This window comes from Entelurus aequoreus, linkage group LG16, assembly GCF_033978785.1.
Source record: "Entelurus aequoreus isolate RoL-2023_Sb linkage group LG16, RoL_Eaeq_v1.1, whole genome shotgun sequence".
NCBI lineage: Eukaryota > Metazoa > Chordata > Actinopteri > Syngnathiformes > Syngnathidae > Entelurus > Entelurus aequoreus.
The window spans coordinates 1,195,001-1,219,310 of record NC_084746.1 but is presented as its reverse complement, the minus strand read 5'-3'; the positions used below and the strand labels follow the sequence as shown (position 1 = coordinate 1,219,310).

General features: G+C 39.8%; 1 protein-coding gene and 1 long non-coding RNA gene across 5 annotated transcripts in view; both read left to right on the top strand.

The window, feature by feature from the left end:
• The first annotated feature begins 955 nt into the window (after window positions 1-955).
• LOC133631485 (uncharacterized) lies at window positions 956-12,717 on the top strand. Of its 4 annotated transcripts, XM_062023718.1 has the most exons (7): window positions 956-1,081; window positions 4,996-5,102; window positions 8,753-8,853; window positions 11,760-12,063; window positions 12,131-12,189; window positions 12,296-12,432; window positions 12,525-12,717. In XM_062023718.1, the coding sequence occupies exons 3-7, from the start codon at window positions 8,836-8,838 to the stop codon at window positions 12,700-12,702; spliced, it is 696 nt and encodes a 231-aa protein (XP_061879702.1). In that variant the 5' UTR covers window positions 956-1,081; window positions 4,996-5,102; window positions 8,753-8,835; the 3' UTR covers window positions 12,703-12,717. The 4 variants fall into 4 exon arrangements, with proteins under 4 accessions (XP_061879702.1, XP_061879704.1, XP_061879703.1 ...); XM_062023720.1 differs by lacking the exon at window positions 8,753-8,853 and having other exon boundaries at window positions 12,524-12,661; XM_062023719.1 differs by lacking the exon at window positions 8,753-8,853 and having other exon boundaries at window positions 12,296-12,433; window positions 12,527-12,661.
• A 1,158-nt stretch (window positions 12,718-13,875) lies between these two features.
• The window catches only part of LOC133631240 (uncharacterized), a 25,050-nt gene continuing 14,615 nt past the window's right edge, over window positions 13,876-24,310 (top strand). Inside the window, exons 1-2 of the long non-coding RNA XR_009821416.1 lie at window positions 13,876-14,469; window positions 20,458-20,511. This is a non-coding gene — a long non-coding RNA (uncharacterized LOC133631240). The remainder of the gene's footprint in view (window positions 14,470-20,457; window positions 20,512-24,310) is intronic.

Genomic DNA, 24,310 nt, shown 5'->3' with positions numbered 1-24,310 from the left:
AATAAGTAATATGTTCCTTTTTGTCCTCAGCCAAAGTCAGCAAAATAAATATACATATAGATTTGAAAGCCAAATTCTCCCATCGGAGAGATCATTGAATCTAACCCTGGTCTCTTCTTTGCCAAGTGTCCATGTTTCTGCACCGTACAGCCATGTACTCCAGACCACCGTCTTGATTATTCTCTTTTTCAAGGTCAAACTAAAGGCCTTTGTCAGCAGTTTTTTCCTCCTAGAAAACACATCTTCCGCATGTGCGATCCATGACTTGATGTTATTGTCACAGTATCCATCTTGTGCAATTATACTGCCAAGGTAGATCAACTGTCACTTGGTTCAGCTGCACACCACCAAGGCGGATCTCAAAGTCTTCAACCGGCTGCTTTGAGATCTTCAACAGCTTTGTTTTCTTACCACGTGTCTTGGTGCCGTACTCTTCTGCCGCTTCATGCATCCTGGTCATCATGACTTGTAAAGCGTTAACAGAGCCAGCTACTGTGGCCTGGTCACCCGTGTATCTCACGGGCTTGATGACATGTCCTCCCACATGAATGCCTTCATCCACCCGACCTAAGGCATCTCCCAGCAAAGCTTCAGCATAGACATTAAACAACGAGGGTGATAAACAACACCCCTGTCTGCTTCCACGTGCGATCACAGCAGGATCTGTCATACTATCCTTCAGCCTGACTGTGGCAGTCTGTTCCTTTATAGTGCTGCAATCAACCTTCCATCACGCCAATCCACACCAACGCTCTGAAGGATCTCCAGGAAATGTAACCAATCTACTCCGGCAAAGGCTTTTTTCAATCCACAGAGCACACATATATGTCCTGGTTGTGGTTGATACATCTCTGACTTAGTAGTCTTTTAAGACTATGATACCAATGATGTAATATTGTATAACCATGAACATCTTTCACCAATCTACTTGACTTTACGTCCTAATGCGAGTAGGACATGTTTGATGTCCTTCATGCTAATATGACATCACATGACATGCATAAGCTATAAGGAAGGGAGTTGTCCTGCACTCCATGGAACACAACTACAGGAATGAAATTGTAAAGCGGGAAGGACACAGGTATGTCATTTCTAGATCTGAGATACTTCTATGTAAATATTATAAGTATATTTGTTGTTGTTGTTACCGACGCATTCATGTCTGGTGCAAGTACAATAAGCCATTCTTTGGTTCAATGTTAGCAAGCTATCCTGCAAAGATCCTGTAATAGATGTGCTGTGAAATAACACCAGGACAAGCTACTGGACTTCATTTGAGAAAGTGTCCTCTACCGTCTTCTCAGACATTTCAAGTGCAGGCGCACAAAAGTCCTAAAAGTAGTTGACAGTAAAACAAAAGTCCCAAATAAGTGCACTGTAAGACAAGGCGTTCTGCAGTGTGCAGCAGTGTTTTTCAACCTTTTTTCAGCCAAGGCACATTTTTTGCGTTGAAAAAATGCCGAGGCACACCACCAGCAGAAATGATTAAAAAACAAAACTCAGTTGACAGTAAAAAGTCGTTGTCGCAATTGTTGGATATGACTTTAAAGCATAACCAAGCATGCATCACTATAGCTCTTGTCTCAAAGTAGGTGTACTGTCACCACCTGTCACATCACACCCTGACTTATTTGGACTTTTGTGCTGTTTTCCTGTGTGTAGTGTTTTACTTCTTGTCTTGTGCTCCTATTTTGGTGGCTTTTTTTATTTTCCTGTAGCAGTTTCATGTCTTCCTTTGAGCGATTTTTCCCGCATCTACTTTGTTTTAGCAATCAAGAATATTTCAGTTGTTTTTATCCTTATTCGTGGGGACATTGTTGATTGTCATGTCATGTTCGGATGTACTTTGTGGACGCCGTCTTTGCTCCACAGTAAGTCTTTGCTGTCGTCCAGCATTCTGTTTTTGTTTACTTTGTAGCCAGTTCAGTTTTAGTTTTGTTCTGCATAGCCTTCCCTAAGCTTCAATGCCTTTTCTTCGGGGCACTCACCTTTTGTTTATTTTTGGTTTAAGCATTAGACACCTTTTTACCTGCACCCTGCCTCCCGCTGTTTCCCACATCTACAAAGCAATTAGCTACCGGCTGCCACCTACTGATACGGAAGAGTATTACACGGTTACTCTTGCCGAGCTCTAGACAGCACCGACACTCAACAACAACACATCATTTGCAGACTATAATTACTGGTTTGTAAAAAATATTTTTAACCCAAATATGTGAAATGACATAATCTCCCAGGGCACACCAGACTGTATCTCACGGCACAGTGGTTGAAAAGCACCGGTGTACAGGACACATGGCATAAGAAGATTGATTGACAATGGTCTACAGTCCCTTCGCCAATCAGGACGCAGAACACAATGCGTAATCATGTGCTGTGGAAAAAAAGGAGCAACACTGTAAAAAAAAAAATACACACAAAAAAGATGGGTGTAACAGCGAGGCCGTGTAAAGTGAAGCGTGTTGTAGCGAGGGAACACTGCATTACTTTCACCTTGTAAATGGAATAAAAAAAACCTTCACTGTGTCCAGGTATATTCTTCCAAATTCAGAACATTACAAAAGGCTACAAGTCTGCACATTTGACAATAAATATGGAGATGTAAAGTGGAAAACTACTCTAAAGACCAAGTCAGGAATGCTCTCACTATTTGCCTACTAAGCAAATGTTTGATTTTCAGCTGCTGGATCTTTACAACTACAGTCAAAATAAACTTGGCTTTTGATTCTATCAACTCATAATAATAATACACTCACAGTCACTTATAACACAAAGCTTATGTTGTCTTTAGATACTGTCAAAATGATGTGGTTTTTTTCATAAAGCGAAAAAATGCCCCCCGCATTTTTACTATGCGACATGTTTTAGCATTACATCACAAATATTTGCTCTTTTTGACACTGTTATAGTCCAACCAACTCAACTGCAGCTTTGGACGCATTTCATGTTTTTGCACAATCAGACAGTTGTCAAGTTGAAGAAGACATGAGATTGTAAGTCAAAAGTGACAGACGGAATATGTTTAGCAAGCAAAAGGAAGTGCACATTATTTCCAGGTTTTCACATCAAACAATGTGGCGGGCCAGATCTGGCCCTCGGACCTTGAGTTTGACACGCATTATTTGCTCATCCCAGCCAAAAATCGTACTAACAATAATGAAATAGCTCTTCCTCCATGTATTCAATACCCAGGGGCAATAAGATGGACGAGGGTATGTATGGAACTTAAAAATGGCCGTGTCCCTGCCTGAATGTCTCCAAAGCAAATAACCTTCTTTGTAGTTGCAATCCAGTCTTTGTTGTCCTGTAATGTACATCATGTAACACTTCCCGCCCTGAAATGTACATCATGTAACACTTCCCGCCCTGAAATGTACATCATGTAACAGTTCCCGCCCTGAAATGTACATCATGTAACACTTCCCGCCCTGAAATGTACATCATGTAACAGTTCCCGCCCTGAAATGTACATCATGTAACACTTCCCGCCCTGAAATGTACATCATGTAACAGTTCCCGCCCTGAAATGTACATCATGTAACAGTTCCCGCCCTGAAATGTAGATCATGTAACAGTTCCCGCCCTGAAATGTACATCATGTAACACTTCCCGCCCTGAAATGTACATCATGTAACACTTCCCGCCCTGAAATGTACATCATGTAACACTTCCCGCCCTGAAATGTACATCATGTAACACTTCCCGCCCTGAAATGTACATCATGTAACACTTCCCGCCCTGAAATGTACATCATGTAACAGTTCCCGCCCTGAAATGTACATCATGTAACACTTCCCGCCCTGAAATGTACATCATGTAACACTTCCCGCCCTGAAATGTACATCATGTAACACTTCCCGCCCTGAAATGTACATCATGTAACAGTTCCCGCCCTGAAATGTACATCATGTAACAGTTCCCGCCCTGAAATGTAGATCATGTAACAGTTCCCGCCCTGAAATGTAGATCATGTAACAGTTCCCGCCCTGAAATGTACATCATGTAACACTTCCCGCCCTGAAATGTACATCATGTAACAGTTCCCGCCCTGAAATGTACATCATGTAACAGTTCCCGCCCTGAAATGTACATCATGTAACAGTTCCCGCCCACACAGCCAACAACTTCAGGAGATGGTAACTTGGAAACGGGGCATTTGAGAAGAAAAACATATTTTCCATACATTAGCCGCACCGCAGATATCCACCTTGTGAAATGGCTTACAGTATGTACTCAGAAATATCTAGTAAAGGTTTACTTACATACCTTAAGTGTTTCCAAACGGTGTCTGTAACACGGCAGTAAAACGGCTGATCAAACAAAATAGAAGTCACGGCGCAAGCTAGCTCTCCGATCAGCTAGACAGACTCCATAACTCCACGGTGACGTGAAACTGAAACGATAGGAAAAGAATGAATACTAATACAGCGTTTCCACAGAGTGTTTCCAGAGCCTGAAATAGGGGTTTCAGGGACAGACGCGGTAAGAGATTTTTACAACAAAGTTCTAAAGCTTAGTGATATATCACATATATCAGATTGTAGGTGGGTTTTTGTTTTACCTTTTGCGTTCATATTTCACTGTGTTTGTTGCGTTTCGCTTGATTGTAAGGGGAGAGGGGGTGTGACACTCATATGTTGTCAATATTCAGTGTTTTATTGTTCATAGTTAATATTGTAAATCCCACATTCTTTATTTTCATGTACATTCTGGGTGTCTCATTCAGTCCAAAAATGTACAATTCTATTCCGTTTTTTCAGGCGGTCTGTCGTAACGTTTTTAGTATTCAATTAGACATTATTGTGAGGTTTTGTATTAGTTTTCCTAAAAATAGATATACGGCCCCCAGACACATTTTCTTATCTAAATTTGGCCCCCGAGTCAAAATAATTGGCCAGGCCTGCACTAGAGTACTGTATTGTTGAACTGTAATGTTGATGCTTGCCACTATAGCTTCCCCTGCATGGAGAGTAACTTGTAGCGGACATTTTCCAGGTATCTTGCCCATCACTGAGCGTCTGAGGAAGATGAAGGTGGAGATGAGGAAGGTGCACGCCACGCTGCAGGATGGCATGGTGGGGAGTTGGACACCTCCAAATACGGTAATGAAACTAGGCATGCATGAAACACCCTGCCAGCTCAGCATTGCACGTGAAAATATGTTCATTGGCTTAGCCTAAAACATCATCCATTTCTACACTTGATTCATCCCACAAGAAGGAAATGTGCAATAATCCTCTCATCATCTTGATATGCCACACCTGTGAGGTGGGATGGATTATCTTGGCAAAGAACACACATTTGAGAGGAATTGGTCACCTTGCTCACCCTGGTGAATGAATGATGAATGACAGGTGGTGGTCGGAGGGGCCGTAGGCGCAAACTGGCAGCCTCGCTTCCGTCAGTCTACCTCAGGGCAGCTGTGGCTACAAATGTAGCTTACCACCACCAGGTGTGAATGAATGATGGGTTCCCACTTCTCTGTGAGCGCTTTGACGATATAATAATACAAACCCCGTTTCCATATGAGTTGGGAAATGGTGTTAGATGTAAATATAAACGGAATACAATGATTTGCAAATCCTTTTCAAGCCATATTCAGTTGAATATGCTACAAAGACAACATATTTCATGTTCAAACTGATAAACTTTTTTTTTTGCAAATAATAATTAACTTTAGAATTTGATGGCAGCAACACGTGACAAAGAAGTTGGGAAAGGTGGCAATAAATACTGATAAAGTTGAGGAATGCTCATCAAAGACTTATTTGGAACATCCCACAGGTGAACAGGCTAATTGGGAACAGGTGGGTGCCATGATTGGGTATAAAAGTAGATTCCATGAAATGCTCAGTCATTCACAAACAAGGATGGGGCGAGGGTCACCACTTTGTCAACAAATGCCTGAGCAAATTGTTGAACAGTTTAAGAACAACCTTTCTCAAGCAGCTATTGCAAGGAATTTAGGGATTTCACCATCTACGCTCCGTAATATCATCAAAGGGTTCAGAGAATGTGGAGAAATCACTGCACGTAAGCAGCTAAGCCCGTGACCTTCCATCCCTCAGGCTGTACTGCATCAACAAGTGTGTGTAAAGGATATCACCACATGGGCTCAGGAACACTTCAGAAACCCACTGTCAGTAACTACAGTTGGTCGCTACATCTGTAAGTGCAAGTTAAAACTCTCCTATGCAAGGCGAAAACCGTTTATCAACAACACCCAGAAACGCCGTCGGCTTCGCTGGGCCTGAGCTCATCTAAGATGGACTGATACAAAGTGGAAAAGTGTTCTGTGGTCTGACGAGTCCACATTTCAAATTGTTTTTGGAATCTGTGGACGTCGTGTCCTCCGGACCAAAGAGGAAAAGAACCATCCGGGATGTTCTAGGCGCAAAGTGTAAAAGGCAGCATGTGTGATGGTATGGGGGTGTATTAGTGTGTGATGGTATGGGGGTGTATTAGTGCCCAAGACATGGGTAACTTACACATCTGTGAAGGCACCATTAATACTGAAAGGTACATACAGCTTTTGGAGCAACATATGTTGCCATCCAAGCAATGTAACAATACAATAAAACAAATATATTTAATGATGTTTTTTTCATTATTTTAACTATAGGCTAATGTATATTACTTTATAAAGATTCTACCTGAAACACAAAACTTAAAAACTAAATTATTTACAATTGCAGACACAAGGTTGAGTGAATAATGACAGGTTATATGATTATTTATTTAAACACATATTCGGGCCACTTTATAATGAATATGTCGGCATGTATTTGTAAAAAATAAAAATAAATAAAATACAAATGTCTCCAAATTATTTAGGGGGGCTTAAGAATATTTTAGGGGGGCTTGAGCCCCCCTAAAACAGGCCTAACAACGCCAATGGGTCCCACAGTACATTTTTGAGGTCCCACATTCTGTTGTGTTTTGGAAAAATCTTGTCATAAACGTTACTTCAGTCTTTAAAAAAACCGTATTAAAAAAAGAAAAACAAATGTGTATGCACATGTAAATGTATCCAGTTATAAACATTCATTCACTTTCTTCTGTCCTTCATGAATCTAAACTTTACCGCGGCTGCTAGTTTTTCTTGAATAAGTTGTAGGTGTATTTATTTCAGTATAAAAGTGTAAAGAGTGTTTTGCTTGGGTCATGAAATGTTGATAATGGTGTGCCAGGGGCCAGGGCATACACTGTAAAAAGAAATTCTGTTAAAAAACGGTCATCTACTGGCGGCTACGGCTGCCAAACGAAAAGCATAAAATGATAGTAAAACATTGTAACCCAAATAATGATCAAAAACATTATATTTACAGAAATTTTCATGAAACGTTTTGCGGAAAAAATATCGTAATTTTACAGATTTTTACTAAATTATTAAGATCAACCACCTTTAATAAAGTGACGATGCAAACAGTTCTGCAGAAAAATACCTTTTTTCTACACTTAGATTGTTAGTATGGACATAGACTTTTATATAACAAGCTACATATTTCATGAAAGATAATTACTGTAATTTTACATGAATTTGAAATTAATTGAAGAAAACAGAAAATGCTATGTATAATTCAATCATCATCAATTAATCAATGTTTATTAATATAGCCCTAAATCCCAAGTGTCTCAAAGGGCTGTACAAGCCACAACGACATCCTCGGTACAGAGCCCACATACGGGCAAGGAAAAACTCACCCCAGTGGGACGTCGGTGAATGACTATGAGAAACCTTGGAGAGGACCGCATATGTGGGTAACCCCCCCCCCCCCCCCCCGCCCCCGCCCCCCCTCTAGGGGAGACCAAAAGCAATGGATGTCTCTTTAATTTGGTATTTTTCTGTAAAAAAAAAAAAAGAAATATACATAGTTTGTCATTACTGGCATATTACTTCAAATAACAGGCGGATTGTTCATTTACAGATAATGTCTTCAATTCTACAGTTTTATAAACTATTGAAAAAAAAAGAAGAAAAATTACAGTAGAAATTTAGAGTAAATTAACCATAAAAATAGGATTTTTTTTTACAGTGTAGATATATTATTTAACGCTCTGATCCCTGGAGTCTACATCAACTTCACTTCTATCCCTCATTTCAAAATGTTTAATACCTTTTTTTTTAATGTTGCTTCTTTGGTTTGTTTGTTTTCTGCCCTTTTTTTGTCAAACAAAACTATGTTTTTTATGGCAAACACACAAAATATGCAAAACCTTCCACCAGAAATATTTTTCAAAGTGTAATATTTGATGTTGTTTTTTTTGATTGATTGAAACTTTTATTAGTCGATTGCACAGTGATTCCGTACACTTGACCACTAAATGGTAACACCCCAATAAGTTGTTCAACTTGTTTAAGTGGGGGTCCACTTAAATTGATTGATGATACAAATATATACTTACTAACATCATAATACAGTCATCACACAAGACAATCACATTGAATTATCTCCAGTGGGCCACTAGGGCGGCGCTAAAGAGCCCCGGCCTATACTATAATATAACTATAATATAAATATAATAATTCACTTCACTTTAAAACATTAGCTGTGGGCCGCAAATGGCCTCCGGGCCACACTTTTGACACCCCTGCTATAGATAATAAAAAACTTATTTTTTTTTTACAACTTTTAATTATCGCTAAAAAGAAGACTTGCGCGCGCACGTCACTACAATTTGAATCTGTTCAGAAGAATAGCTCTTTTATCCTTTAATGTCTTCAGAAGAATATTCAGTTATCTCTTTAAAGTCCACAGTGTTTGAAGGCAACACAACATATTGACTCGATCGTCTGTGTGGGAACATTCATTCTGACTTTCCAAAGAAGAATATATGGAGCCATCCAACGACGTGAGTGTATTCTTTTATTCACAACTTGTTTCAACTTTTATCTTCGTGGATTTTGTATCGTTGTATATGATTTATGACTTTATCTTGCCCAGAAAAGGACACTTTGTACGTTCTGTGGTGTAATGAGATTTAAAAAGTGTAGTTAGTCAAAAGATGCGAAAAAACACGTAGCGTAAGAGTTATGTTGTGGTTTTTGAGCTGTGAAAGCTATGATGCTGTGCTCCAAATGTGGATTATTTACGGAAAATGGTCGCCAGAGGACGCCCTTGTAACACCGTCTGTTGTAATATTGTCGCTTTTGAGTCGGTCTTTTAAGAAAATAACTACTTTAGTTGCTTTATTGAGTTAGTTTCCAACACCCTGGCGCTTGTTTGTACTGTTTCATCCCCACCTGCCCCGGCCCGGCTGCACCAAATGATAATACGGTATAAATACATTTAATAAAGTCAAATACAAATTAGGCGACAAGAGAAGTATACCACACTTCTCTTTTGTAAAGTCAATGTGAACAGCCGACATGTGCATCTTCATCAGGGGTGTCCAAACTTTTTCCACTGAGGGCCGCATTCTGAAAAATCAAAGCAAGCGGGGGCCATTTTGATATTTTTTATTTGAAAAACCAATACAATATATGTATGGGTGAGGGCGGACCTACGTCACTTCCGCCTACCAACCGGGAATTCGTTGAAAACAAACCAGCTCACAGCGAACACAGCATTGACAGAAAAAGCATTTAACGAGCGTTGTGGCTTGGAAGTCGGCGTTAAATCCTTAATTTACGCATTTTTACTTATTCGCATATCGTGTGAAAAAACGAAAATGTATTTGCGTCAGACTCGTCTCAGTGAACTTTAAAGCTTCAGGCTTAGCTTAGCTTGCTAGTTAGCTTAGCCTGCGCGCTACTGAGAAAGAGACGCGGAAGTTATCAACAACAAGATCAAGTGTTAGTGTATAAAATATCGACATGTATTGTTTAAGTACAACTGTTCTTCGCCAGGTGTTCTTTGGCCGCCCTGGCTTACGTTTTCCCGGTGGTGTCCATCTTAACGCTGCCTTTGGTATCCTCTCATTGTCCAGTTTTCGAAAATAGCTAGCTAGGCTATAGACTATATAGTATATACCGCATGTTATTTTTGTATCAATCAATCAATTTTTATTTATATAGCCCTAAATCACAAGTGTCTCAAAGGGCTTGTACAACAACAACTTCAGCTGTCGAACGTTATAAGGTACAAATTCAACAAGTACAACATTAGCAAGGACGGTATAGCCAAGTTGTGGTTAAGAAGGTGGATTTTTGTTCCTTATATTTACCAGAAACGAAGTGATCCAAACACACGACCCGGGACTTTGGGGGACTCCAGTGAGAACCGTCCTCGTTTTCCCGGTGTAAAGTTGCGAGCCATTTGTCTCGTCTCTGTGGGCTTTTATCGCGCTTTGGCAGAACAAAATACAACCTTTGTTTTCCCTGTTTCCAGTTGTGGTTAGCACAACCAAAAACTACACAGTTTTTCGGCATTTTGGAGGCAGAATGACGGGTTTAACCAGCGTAGGTCGACAGGTTAAAGAGTCATGGCAACGGTTTGTTTTCAACGCCAGTCTTGTTGCTATGGCTCCAAGAACACGTATGTAGCTCAGTTGCCCGGATGTCGGCCCTCACCCATAAAAAAATATATATCTAGGCCTCCACTCAGGCTTTATCCCGGGGAACCCAATGGGTTTTGGTAAAAAAAAAAAGTGTTATTCAGTATTATTATTTGTATTATTGTTCAAGTTTTAAATCTCTAGATCAACATTAGGTCTGTCAATATAACACTTTTAAAGATTGAAGTTGTATGCTCTTGTTGTCAAAGAAAACCCTGTTTTTTTATGGAAAAAATACAAAATATGCAATATTTTCACACAATAACATTTTTAAGTGGAATATTTGAGATTATATAATAATTGGAGCCACATTGATTTTAATTCATTATTTTTGAGCAATGACACTTAAAAACAAATCACACTAAAATGATTGGGGATCCAAATAATTATAGTGTTAAAAAATAAATTCTATTTTTTTTTACTGTTTACTTTTACTTTTAACTTCATATCTATCCATCAATTATACGTTTTATTGTTGTTTATGTTTTTCGTTGTTTCCTTTTAGGCCCTTTAAACGGGGACGGCGTGGCGAAGTTGGTAGAGTGGCCGTGCCAGCAATCGGAGGGTTGCTGGTTACTGGGGTTCAATCCCCACCTTCTACCATCCTAGTCACGTCCGTTGTGTCCTTGGGCAAGACACTTCACCCTTGCTCCTGATGGCTGCTGGTTAGCGCCTTGCATGGCAGCTCCCGCCATCAGTGTGTGAATGTGTGTGTGAATGGGTGAATGTGGAAATAGTGTCAAAGCGCTTTGAGTACCTTGAAGGTAGAAAAGCGCTATAGAAGTATAACCCATTTATTATCATTAAAAAAAAAAACAGCTCAGTTTTTTATATGGCAAACACAAAATATGCAACATTTTCCCCCAAAATATCTCAAATGTGACGTAATAGGTCAATAATTCATAATGACATTGATTTTGATTCATTATTATTTTTTAAAGAAAGAAACAGCCTGCATGGCAGATTTGTGTTATTGTAGCTGAGATAGACTCCAGCGACCCCCCGCGACCCCAAAAGGGACAAGCGGTAGAAAATGGATGGGCATTAAAAACAATCAATTTTTTTCCCACACCCCTAATTCATATTTTGCTGTTTGTACCATTTTTGTTGTGTTTTGCTTGATTGTAAAAGATTTTGATCTTTTTTTTTTAACTTTTTATCAGTCATATTGTGACTGTTTGTATTGTGTGTTTAGCTTTTACACTCTTGTTACTGCAATTATCACGCCATATTGATTGCCAGTATTGACTTGTGTTGAACAGGACTTTCAACTCACATTGGCCGAATTGGTGCCACACCAGAGAGAAGCAGTGGAGGCCAAAATGCGTGGAATGGCATATAGGAGCGAAGTGTTTGCTCTTAAAACTGCCAAAAAGACGAACAGAGCTGAGATGGCTTCTTCTTTGAAGACCTTCAAATCTGCCAAGAGAGATGCCCTGAACACCTTCCGATCTGCCAAGAGAGATGCCCTGAACACCTTCCGATCTGCCAAGAGAGATGCCTTGAAGACTTTCCAATTCAGCAAGAGAGCTCTCAACGCTGAGTTGAGCGTCCTCAATTGTGACTGTAAGGAACGTAGATTCTACAATCTGACATTACAATATTGTGGTTAAATTTAAACCATGTCTTGCAGTGAAGTTTCTGAAGGCAGAACGGGCCCATCAAATTGAGCTGGCCCAACTCAAGGCACAGGTATGTGTATTTAAGTGGGCTGATAATGAAATGTTTCATTTGTAACTTGTATTTATGTATCTTACCTTAAACGAAACAACACCAACAACCTGACCTCCAAACATAGTCGGGAGGAGGTGGCTCGCCGCCGGCTTCTACTGGAGATGGTGGAGACAGTGGTCCTGAAAACTTTTTGTCGATCGGGATGAAGGTACCAGCCAGGACCCAGAGGTGCCGCGGGCCAAAAAAAAAAAAAAAAAAAAAGGTAAATTAAGGTAACACACATAACTTCACTGATACATACGTACATATTTGTGTAAATATCGCTCATTCTGATTTGACGTCTTTTTTATTAAAGGTGTGTGTGCTGACGAGAAGGTGAATTTCATCCACCCCATTTTCTACCGCTTGTCCCTTTTGGAGTGGCGGGAGGTCGCTGTAACCTATCTCAGCCACTTTTTTAATAAAATTATTATTGACAATGCTACAACAATGTGTTCAAATGAATGGCGTAACATCAGACTGAATAATTAGTGATTTGGGTGTGCCACAAGGATCTATTTTCAAATATACACATATACATACTGTTACAGTCCAGCACCTAGAGCAGGGCTGTCAAAGTCAAATACAGAGTGGGCCGAAATGTAAAACTGAACAAAGCTGCGGGCCAAGGTTGAACAAATTAACCTTTTAATAGGGACCCAAACAAGTTTTGCACTGAATATTGAACAAGCAAGGCTTATATAACTTTATAGTGACATGCAAAATCCAGTTTCAAATAATAATAATAATAATTAAAAAATATCAATGGCATATCAAATACAATTTAAATAAAAATGGAATGCCTCTTTTCTATTTGCAGCCTTCTGAGGTAAATATCAACATTAACTTTTTCCACAGGCTAATAAATTAGAAAATAAAATAACAATGAATAAACCAACCATTCAGGACTTTAAAGTGCTCAGTTTGCAACACACTGATCTAATCTGATGTGCCCAAGCCAGATACCTGCCATCTTTTCTTGGATGCTAGTTCATTCATGTCGGGGCTCAGGCTTTGAGCTGAGGCAACCTTCATTATCCAACCAAGGTGTTCATCAGTCATTATATCTCGTAGTCCACCCGGACCACAGTCTTGGGGGTGTGCCTTTAAGGTCCTCCACGAGCTGTCGTCACGTCCACTTTTCATCCATTCTAACAACGTGTCGGCCCAGTCACAAGATATGTGCGGCTTCTGTATGAACACACACGGGAATGCAACGCATATTTGGTCAACAGCCATACAGGTCACACTGAGGGTGGACGTATAAACAACTTTAACACTGTTACAAATATGCGCCACACTGTGAACCCACACCAAAAAAGAATGACAAACACATTTCGGGAGAACATCCGCACCGAACAAATACCCAGAACCCTTTGCAGCACTAACTCTTCCGGGACGCTACAATATACGCTACCACCAAACTGGAAGAGTTAGTGCTGCAAAGGGTTCTGGGTATTTATTCAGTTGTGTTTATGTTGTGTTACGGTGCGGATGCTCTCCCGAAATGTGTTTGTCATGCTTGTTTGGTGTGGGTTCACAGTGTGGTGCATATTTGTAAGAGTGTTAAAGTTGTTTATACGGCCACCCTCAGTGTAGCTTGTATCGCTGTTGATCAAGTATGCGTTGCATTCACTTGTGTGTGTGTACAGAAGCCGCACATATTATATGTGACTGGACGTTGGACTGGATGACAAGCGGATGTGACGATTTTTGGGAGGGGCACTGAAATCTGGGAGTCTCCCGGGAGGGTTGGCAAGTATGAGAATTAGCGGTGAATGCGGTGTTACAGCGGCACCACCGCTGAATATAATCGGCGGGCCAGCTCTAGTGTTAATTTGATATCGCCTCAAGGGCCAAGTGAAATTACACGGCGGGCCAAATTTTGACACCCATGACCTAGAAGCTCCACAGAGAGCGCCGCTAGACACGCCCCTGCACGCGCTGCGCAGACCGCACCCACGCGTCGCCACAGCCGGAGGCAATCTGCAATCAGCGCACCTGGGACTAATGAAAGGCGAAAGGATAAAGAGCCTCGCCGCTGACTTCTCCTCATCGGAACGTAGCCCTGTAAGCATCACGCCTCTGACTTCCCTCCTGCTCTCTGGTTCTGCTTGTCTTCCTCGTGCCTCGTCCTGATTGTCCTTATTGTCTCCTGTCCCCTACAGCCCCTGTGTCTCAGGGACTTCTGGACGCCTCGGACCCCTTTTGCCTCTTCCCCCCTGGACTTGTTGGCTACCACATCCAACAAACCCTCCGGTATTTATATATGTTTAATTTCCACTCATAATATTCCATTCACACACATAGTAGCATACACACCCCCACGTAATCATCAAGTGCTCAATAAAACCCATTGAGCTTGACCCTCGGTTGTCGTGCCGTCTCCTTCCTCCCTGTTGATACATAACACATACATACACACACATGTATACATATATACATATATATATATATATATATATATATATATATATATACTACCGTTCAAAAGTTTGGGGTCACCCAAACAATTTGGTGTTTGAGCCTTCATTTCTAAGAGCAAGAATAGACTGTCGAGTTTCAGATGAAAGTTCTCTTTTTCTGGCCATTTTGAACCCACAAATGTGATGCTCCAGAAACTCAATCTGCTCAAAGGAAGGTCAGTTTTGTAGCTTCTGTAACGAGCTAAAGTGTTTTCAGATGTGTGAACATGATTGCACAAGGGTTTTCTAATCATCAATTAGCCTTCTGAGCCAATGAGCAAACACATTGTACCATTAGAACACTGGAGTGATAGTTGCTGGAAATGGGCCTCTATACACCTATGTAGATATTGCACCAAAAAGCAGACATTTGCAGCTAGAATAGTCATTTACCACATTAGCAATGTATAGAGTGTATTTATTTCAAGTTAAGACTAGTTTAAAGTTATCTTCATTGAAAAGTACAGTGCTTTTCCTTCAAAAATAAGGACATTTACATGTGACCCCAAACTTTTGAACGGTAGTATACATATATATGTTAATGTATATAATGTATATGTATGTATATACACTATATATATATGTATATAGAGAGAAAGAGATGTAGAGATATATTCATGTACTGTATATGTTACATATACTGTATGTATATACTGTACATACCTGTATATATGTTGTGTAAGTGTATACATTGTTTTATTTATGGAGCCCATGTTTTGTGGAGGGGTAGGTAGTAATATTTTGTATTTATTTTGGGAGGTGTTTCAGGGTAAAAAATGCTGCAATAATGACTTTAAATCATATCAACCCACTGGATAAGTATGTAGATTTTCAAATTTAGTAATTTTAAATACAATCATTTTTACTTTTCTTGAATGTCCCAATAAATCACAAATTAATCATATTCCAAACATATAATAGTTCAGAATAGTTTATACAAGAGGTGGGTAAGTGAGACAATTTAAAGGTGCCATATGTAATAATGTCATGTCGAGTCATCATTAAATGGCCCTGATATGTCAAAAGGCATTAATAAATCATCTTCTTTTCCAATACCTTTATAACTGATTACGGTAGTTCAGCTGGGGTATGCTCATTTCAAGATTAGATTTACAGCCCCGAAATATTGTTATTGTTGTCATTTCGATGTCCCGCCCTCCACCGTTTGACCAGTTAGAAAGTCTGTGAGTGTGTCACATCCAGGTTGCCAGTTATGCACTGCCATCTTCGTGTAGCTACTGCCACTGGTGAAGTTACTAAACATGTCACACCTTAGTAAATCTAAAAGGTGTCGTTACGATTCTTAACTTATTCATGACAAAGCCAGGAACAAAACGAGGATTTGTATCGGGGATGCCTTTGAAAGATGGAGACCATTGAAGGCGGAGAAGATTTGTGAGAGTCCAGTCCATAGTGGATCTAACAAAATAGTGAGAGTCCAGTCCATAGTGGATCTAACATAATAGTGTGAGAGTCCAGTCCATAGTGGATCTAACATAATAGTGTGAGAGTCCAGTCCATAGTGGATCTAACATAATAGTGTGAGAGTCCAGTCCATAGTGGATCTAACATAATAGTGAGAGTCCAGTCCATAGTGGATCTAACATAATAGTGTGAGAGTCCAGTCCATAGTGGATCTAACATAATAGTGTGAGAGTCCAGTCCATAGTGGATCTAACATAATAGTGAGAGTCCAGTCCATAGTGGATCTAACATAATAGTGTGAGAGTCCAGTCCATAGTGGATCTAACATAATAGTGTGAGAGTCCAGTCCATAGTGGATCTAACATAATAGTGAGAGTCCAGTCCATAGTGGATCTAACATAATAGTGTGAGAGTCCAGTCCATAGTGGATCTAACATAATAGTGAGAGTCCAGTCCATAGTGGATCTAACATAATAGTGTGAGAGTCCAGTCCATAGTGGATCTAACATAGTAGTGAGAGTCCAGTCCATAGTGGATCTAACACAATAGTGTGAGAGTCCAGTCCATAGTGGATCTAACATAATAGTGTGAGAGTCCAGTCCATAGTGGATCTAACATAATAGTGAGAGTCCAGTCCATAGTGGATCTAACATAATAGTGAGAGTCCAGTCCATAGTGGATCTAACATAATAGTGAGAGTCTAGTCCATAGTGGATCTAACATAATAGTGTGAGAGTCCAGTCCATAGTGGATCTAACATAGTAGTGAGAGTCCAGTCCATAGTGGATCTAACACAATAGTGTGAGAGTCCAGTCCATAGTGGATCTAACATAATAGTGTGAGTCCAGTCCATAGTGGATCTAACATAATAGTGTGAGAGTCCAGTCCATAGTGGATCTAACATAATAGTGTGAGAGTCCAGTCCATAGTGGATCTAACATAATAGTGTGAGAGTCCAGTCCATAGTGGATCTAACATAATAGTGAGAGTCCAGTCCATAGTGGATCTAACATAATAGTGTGAGAGTCCAGTCCATAGTGGATCTAACATAATAGTGTGAGAGTCCAGTCCATAGTGGATCTAACATAATAGTGTGAGAGTCCAGTCCATAGTGGATCTAACAAAATAGTGAGAGTCCAGTCCATAGTGGATCTAACATAATAGTGTGAGAGTCCAGTCCATAGTGGATCTAACATAATAGTGTGAGAGTCCAGTCCATAGTGGATCTAACATAATAGTGTGAGAGTCCAGTCCATAGTGGATCTAACATAATAGTGAGAGTCCAGTCCATAGTGGATCTAACATAATAGTGTGAGAGTCCAGTCCATAGTGGATCTAACATAATAGTGTGAGAGTCCAGTCCATAGTGGATCTAACATAATAGTGAGAGTCCAGTCCATAGTGGATCTAACATAATAGTGTGAGAGTCCAGTCCATAGTGGATCTAACATAATAGTGTGAGAGTCCAGTCCATAGTGGATCTAACATAATAGTGAGAGTCCAGTCCATAGTGGATCTAACATAATAGTGTGAGAGTCCAGTCCATAGTGGATCTAACATAATAGTGAGAGTCCAGTCCATAGTGGATCTAACATAATAGTGTGAGAGTCCAGTCCATAGTGGATCTAACATAGTAGTGAGAGTCCAGTCCATAGTGGATCTAACACAATAGTGTGAGAGTCCAGTCCATAGTGGATCTAACATAATAGTGTGAGAGTCCAGTCCATAGTGGATCTAACATAATAGTGAGAGTCCAGTCCATAGTGGATCTAACATAATAGTGAGAGTCCAGTCCATAGTGGATCTAACATAATAGTGAGAGTCTAGTCCATAGTGGATCTAACATAATAGTGTGAGAGTCCAGTCCATAGTGGATCTAACATAGTAGTGAGAGTCCAGTCCATAGTGGATCTAACACAATAGTGTGAGAGTCCAGTCCATAGTGGATCTAACATAATAGTGTGAGTCCAGTCCATAGTGGATCTAACATAATAGTGTGAGAGTCCAGTCCATAGTGGATCTAACATAGTAGTGAGAGTCCAGTCCATAGTGGATCTAACACAATAGTGTGAGAGTCCAGTCCATAGTGGATCTAACATAATAGTGTGAGTCCAGTCCATAGTGGATCTAACATAATAGTGTGAGAGTCCAGTCCATAGTGGATCTAACACAATAGTGTGAGAGTCCAGTCCATAGTGGATCTAACATAATAGTGTGAGTCCAGTCCATAGTGGATCTAACATAATAGTGTGAGAGTCCAGTCCATAGTGGATCTAACACAATAGTGTGAGAGTCCAGTCCATAGTGGATCTAACATAATAGTGAGAGTCCAGTCCATAGTGGATCTAACAATAGTGTGAGAGTCCAGTCCATAGTGGATCTAACATAATAGTGTGAGAGTCCAGTCCATAGTGGATCTAACATAATAGTGTGAGAGTCCAGTCCATAGTGGATCTAGTTAATAGTGTGAGAGTCCAGTCCATAGTGGATCTAACATAATAGTGTGAGAGTCCAGTCCATAGTGGATCTAACATAATAGTGTGAGAGTCCAGTCCATAGTGGATCTAACATAATAGTGAGAGTCCAGTCCATAGTGGATCTAACATAATAGTGAGAGTCCAGTCCATAGTGGATCTAACATAATAGTGTGAGAGTCCAGTCCATAGTGGATCTAACATAGTAGTGAGAGTCCAGTCCATAGTGGATCTAACATAATAGTGTGAGAGTCCAGTCCATAGTGGATCTAGTTAATAGTGTGAGAGTCCAGTCCATAGTGGATCTAACATAATAGTGTGAGAGTCCAGTCCATAGTGGATCTAACATAATAGTGTGAGAGTCCAGTCCATAGTGGATCTAACATAATAGTGAGAGTCCAGTCCATAGTGGATCTAACATAATAGTGAGAGTCCAGTCCATAGTGGGGGGTAATATGGCTCCTTTAATGCTGTTCACTGACAGTCCACTGGATGTCGCTGTTGGACTTAAAGCCACATTATTGCCTGCTTGTCCTTCAGAAGTAGTGATGGACATCCATGTGTGTGTTTGGAGGACATTCCTGGTTGGAGACACACACACACACACACACACACACACACACACACACACACACACACACACACACACACACACACACACACACACACACACACACACACACACACACACACACACACCCACACACACACACACACACACACACACCCACACACACACACACAAACAGAACAGCAAACTTCACCTCTGAATATTCATGTTAGTGTTGATGGTGTCGGGGTGTGTGCGAGGCCTCACCGCTGCCCAAGCAGACGGCAAATGTTAATTCAATTACACGGCAGCTGTTCCTCTCTGCCCGTCGGCCACGATGTTTGCAGTAGAGCAGCGATCTTCTATTAGCGGAGCTGCCATTAAAGCGTATTGCCAGGCGTCACCACGAAGGACCTGCAGCCTTTTTGCCGGCTTTGGGTGCAAGAATGTGCCTTATTTGTCTTTTTGGCTCGCTGCGGATTTAACAACCTTTGTTTTGGACCATTACTCCATTTAATAGTTCCATTGCTTGCAAGTGAGATGTGCAAATGAGCTGCTACACTTCATCCTGACATGCCACACACACACACACACCCACACACACACACACACACACACACACACACACACACACACACACACACAGATGGGTGTATGGATTTGCACATATAAAGCAGCAATGTGAAGAATGTGATGGCGTGCAAAGATGTCAATGCACTCACGTCCGCAAGATAAAAGTGTGTGTGTGTGTGTTCTTGTATTTCCACCCTTCTTGAGACATCAAAAAGGAAAAGTAGCTTCCATATGAGGACCGGTGATCAAGTTAGGACATAAATCATGGTCCCAATACGGAAAACCATTGCAAAGTAATAGAGAATGTCTCATTTGCACCCCCGGTGGTGAAATCTATCAAAATTAGGGTAGTCCCAAAAAGGAGGGATTTTTCAAATTGACTGATGGATTGATTGAGACTTTTATTAGTAGATTGCACAGTACAGTACATATTACGTACAATTGACCACTAAATGGTAACACCCCAATAAGTTTTTGAACTTGTTTAAGTCGGGGTCCACTTAAATTGATTCATGATACAGATATATACTATCAGATATATACTATTATCATAATACAGTCATCACACACTCTGTTGCAAGTCTTGTGTCTTCTTTGTAACTTGTTTGTGTGTGCTATGGCTATTGAGGTCCCCCCCCCCCCCGGTCTCAGTCTGAAACCTCGGGAGTCCAGCCTTAGATTGAATATTTGTTTACTCCCCCCTCCCCCCCCAAACCCCCCACCAATGTTTACCTGTTTTTTTTTTTTTTACCTTTTTAAGGGGCGCCGGAAGTTGGCTGACCCCGTCAGCGGTCCTGTTCCGTCTCCCTGAAAGGTTTGTCTGCTCTTGAGTGGGACTGTGCGTCGGTTTTAAAAGTGCTCCCCCTCTGGTCAACATATGAAATAACAAGTGTGTGTAAAAATTTGAAGTGCTCCCCCTCTGGCCAACATATGTTATAAGAAGTGTGTGTAAGAAATTGAAATGCGCCCCCTTAGGCTAATTTAAAAAAAAAAATGTTTAATGAAATAAATATGTTTATAGAGACATACTGTAATAACTTGAAGTAAATAATGAAGATTAAAAACCAATTACAAACAAAAAATTCAAAAATACAAAATTTTTCTCACAATGTGTTGACGCTTTTCTAATAAATATGGGAGAAATTTGTCATATTCTTTGTGTTTCTGTAATATTGCAATATTTTCTCGTAAAATTATTACTTTTTTATGTAAAATTATTGCTTTTTACTGTGATATGGTGACATTTGCCATATAAACTTCTGACTTGTATCACAATATTGCCAATTGTGTTGTTGTTCTTGTAAAACACTTTTGGAGTAAAATGATGACTTTTGTCATAATTTTACCAAGCAAAATTCCGATTATTACTATAATATTGCCAAAATTTAAAAACTTTTCTTATAAAATTGTGACTTTTGTCGTGTAAAATGACGACTCTTTTCATGAAATTGCCAAAATGTTAAGCTTTTCTTGTGAAATTGCGACTGTTATTGAGTAAAACTCCAACTTGTATCATAATATTGCACAAATGTTCAGTCTTTCTTGTAAAATCTTGACTTGCGTTGAGTAAAATGACGACTTTTATTATAAAAGAGCCAACATTCTAAGTTTTTCTTGTGAAATTCCAACTAATTTTTCACTCATTTCATTCATTCATTCATTCATTCATCTAGCTTTTTTATATTTGCATAGTATGTATATATTATTAATATTGCCAAAATTTCAAAACTTTTCTTATAAACTTGTGACTTTTGTCGAGTAAAATGACGACTCTTTTCATGAAATTGCCAAAATGTTAAGCTTTTCTTGTGAAATTGCGACTGTTATTGAGTAAAACTCCAACTTGTATCATAATATTGCACAAATGTTCAGTCTTTCTTGTAAAATCTTGACTTGCATTGAGTAAAATGACGACTTCTATTATGATACTGCCAACATTCTACGTTTTTCTTGTGAAATTCCAACTGATTTTTGACTAATTTCATTCATTCATTCATTCATTCATTCATTCATTCATTCATTCATCTAGCTTTTTTATATTTGCATAGTATGTATATATTATTAATATTGCCAAAATCTAAAAACTTCTTATAAAATTGTGACTTTTGTCGAGTAAAATGACGACTCTTTTCATGAAATTGCCAAAATGTTAAGCTTTTCTTGTGAAATTGCGACTGTTATTGAGTAAAATCCCAACTTTTATCATAATATTGCACAAATGTTCAGTCTTTCTTGTAAAATCTTGACTTGCATTGAGTAAAATGACGACTTTTATTATGATACTGCCAACATTCTAAGTTTTTCTTGTGAAATTCCAACTCATTTTTGACTCATTTCATTCATTCATTCATTCATTCATTCATTCATTCATTCATCTAGCTTTTTTATATTTGCATAGTATGTATATATTATTAATGTTGTCAATACACATCTTTATATATCTAGAAAGGCTGGTCCTAAAGAGGGAAGCGTTATTCGGTGGTCTCAAGAAGGTAAATACAAGAGTGTGTGTGTGTGTGTGTGTGTGTGGGGTGTGTGTGAGTGTGTGTGTGTGTGTGTGTGTGTGTGTGTGTTGGTATTTGTGCTCCACCCCACCTCCTGTCTCGACTCAGACTGAGCTCCATCAGTACTGCTTGCTGGCAGAGGATGATGAGGAGGAGGATGGAGGCAGAATGCAATCTGTCCTGTGCGTGCGTGCGTGCGTGCGCGTGTGTGTGTGTGTGTGTGTGTGTGTGTGTGTGTTTCACGTCAGCACGTTTGCGTTGTTGAAGCTCGCCCCACGGAAGAAAAGATGAGCTCAAATGACCTCACCGGAGAAAGCAAAGGTGAAGGTAGTTTTGCAACATTAAATGAAGTCGTGGTTATGATGATGTCACCTGTCCAAATACTTGTGAAAATGGAGGTTTAATCGTTGGCAGTTCCTAATGACATATTCTATTAGCAAGCAAATTTGAAGAATTAAAAGGAAGCACTTGGAACCTCATTATACTGTGTATCATGAGGTTCTATTATATTTATATTCAATTCTATCCTCCCCTCTTATCTGACGTCTAGATTGTATTATTTTATTACTTTTTTATTTACAAATCATTCATGTTTTATTTTTTTTACATTCGCATCAATTTTTATTTGTATTTATATTTTTAAAGGCCTACTGAAAGCCACTACTAGCGACCACGCAGTCTGATAGTTTATATATCAATGATGAAATCTTAACATTGCAACACATGCCAATACGGCCGGGTTAACTTATAAAGTGACATTTTACATTTCCCAGAAAATATCCGGCTGAAACGTCGCGGTATGATGACGTATGCGCGTGACGAAGTCAGAGTAACGGAAGTTATGGTACCCCGTAGAATCCTATACAAAAAGCTTTGTTTTCATTTCATAATTCCACAGTATTCTGGACATCTTTTGCAATTTGTTTAATGAACAATGAAGGCTGCAAAGAAGACAGTTGTAGGTGGGATCGCTGTATTAGCAGCGGACTACAGCAACACAACCAGGAGGACTTTGTTGGAGAGCAGACGCGCTAGCCGCCGACCTCACCTTGACTTCCTACGTCTCCGGGCCGCCAAACGCATCGGGTGAAGTCCTTCGTCCTTCCGCTGGAACGCAGGTGAGCACGGGTGTTGATGAGCAGATGAGGGCTGGCTGGCGTAGGTGGAGAGCTAATGTTTTTAGCATAGCTCTGTGCGGTCCGGTTGCTAAGTTGCTAAGTTAGCTTCAATGGCGTCGTTAGCACAGCATTGTTAACCTTCGCCAGCCTGGAAAGCATTAACCGTGTATGTACATGTCCACGGTTTAATAGTATTGTTGATTTTCTATCTATACTTCCAGTCAGGGGTTTATTTTTTTTGTTTCTATATGCAGTTAAAGCAAGATGCTATCACGTTAGCTCGTAGAAGTTTCGCCGATGTATTGTCGTGGAGATAAAAGGCACTGAATGTCCATTTCGCAGTCTCGACTCTCATTTTCAAGAGGATATATTATCCCAGGTGGTTTAAAATACGAGTGTGGAATCCAATGAGCCAGCTTGTACCTAAGTTACGGTCAGAGCGAAAAAAAATATGTATTTCACTGCATTGTAGTCCGTCACTCAACGTTCCTCATCCACGAATCTTTCATCCTCGCTCAAATTAATGGGGTAATGGTCCGAATCGCTCAAGCTGCGTTGAAAACAATAGGAAAATATGAGGGAGTGAACAACTGACAGGTTTTTTTTTATCAGAGACCAAAAGTTGCGAACTTTATCGACGTTCTCTACTAAATCCTTTCAGCAAAAATATGGCAATATCGCAAAATGATCAAGTATGACACATAGAATGGATCTGCTATTCCCGTTTAAATAAAACAATTTCATTTCAGTAGGCCTTTAAAGCATCTCTGTTCTATTTCTAAACAAAAGAGTTGGTTAGTTGCATGACAACAAAACACCTTTTAAAAATGTAATTTATTATGATTTTTTTAAATGATAGGTGGATTTTTTTATTTTATCCATTGATTGCATCAATGGATGTTGGATCCATGTGGCAGTCGTGTGGATTTTAAAGAGACAAAATCCAGGTTTGATTTGAAAATTTAGTGGTAAATTGGTATGAGGTCTGCTA

What these genes read in the sequence shown, in the direction of transcription:
- LOC133631485 (XM_062023718.1), top strand. An exon ending in TGGCCCAACTCAAGGCACAG is followed by an intron (nt 12,190 to 12,295) that starts GTATGTGTATTT and finishes CTCCAAACATAG; the next exon opens with TCGGGAGGAGGTGGCTCGCC. An exon ending in AAAAAAAAAAAAAAAAAAAA is followed by an intron (nt 12,433 to 12,524) that starts GGTAAATTAAGG and finishes CTTTTTTATTAA; the next exon opens with AGGTGTGTGTGCTGACGAGA.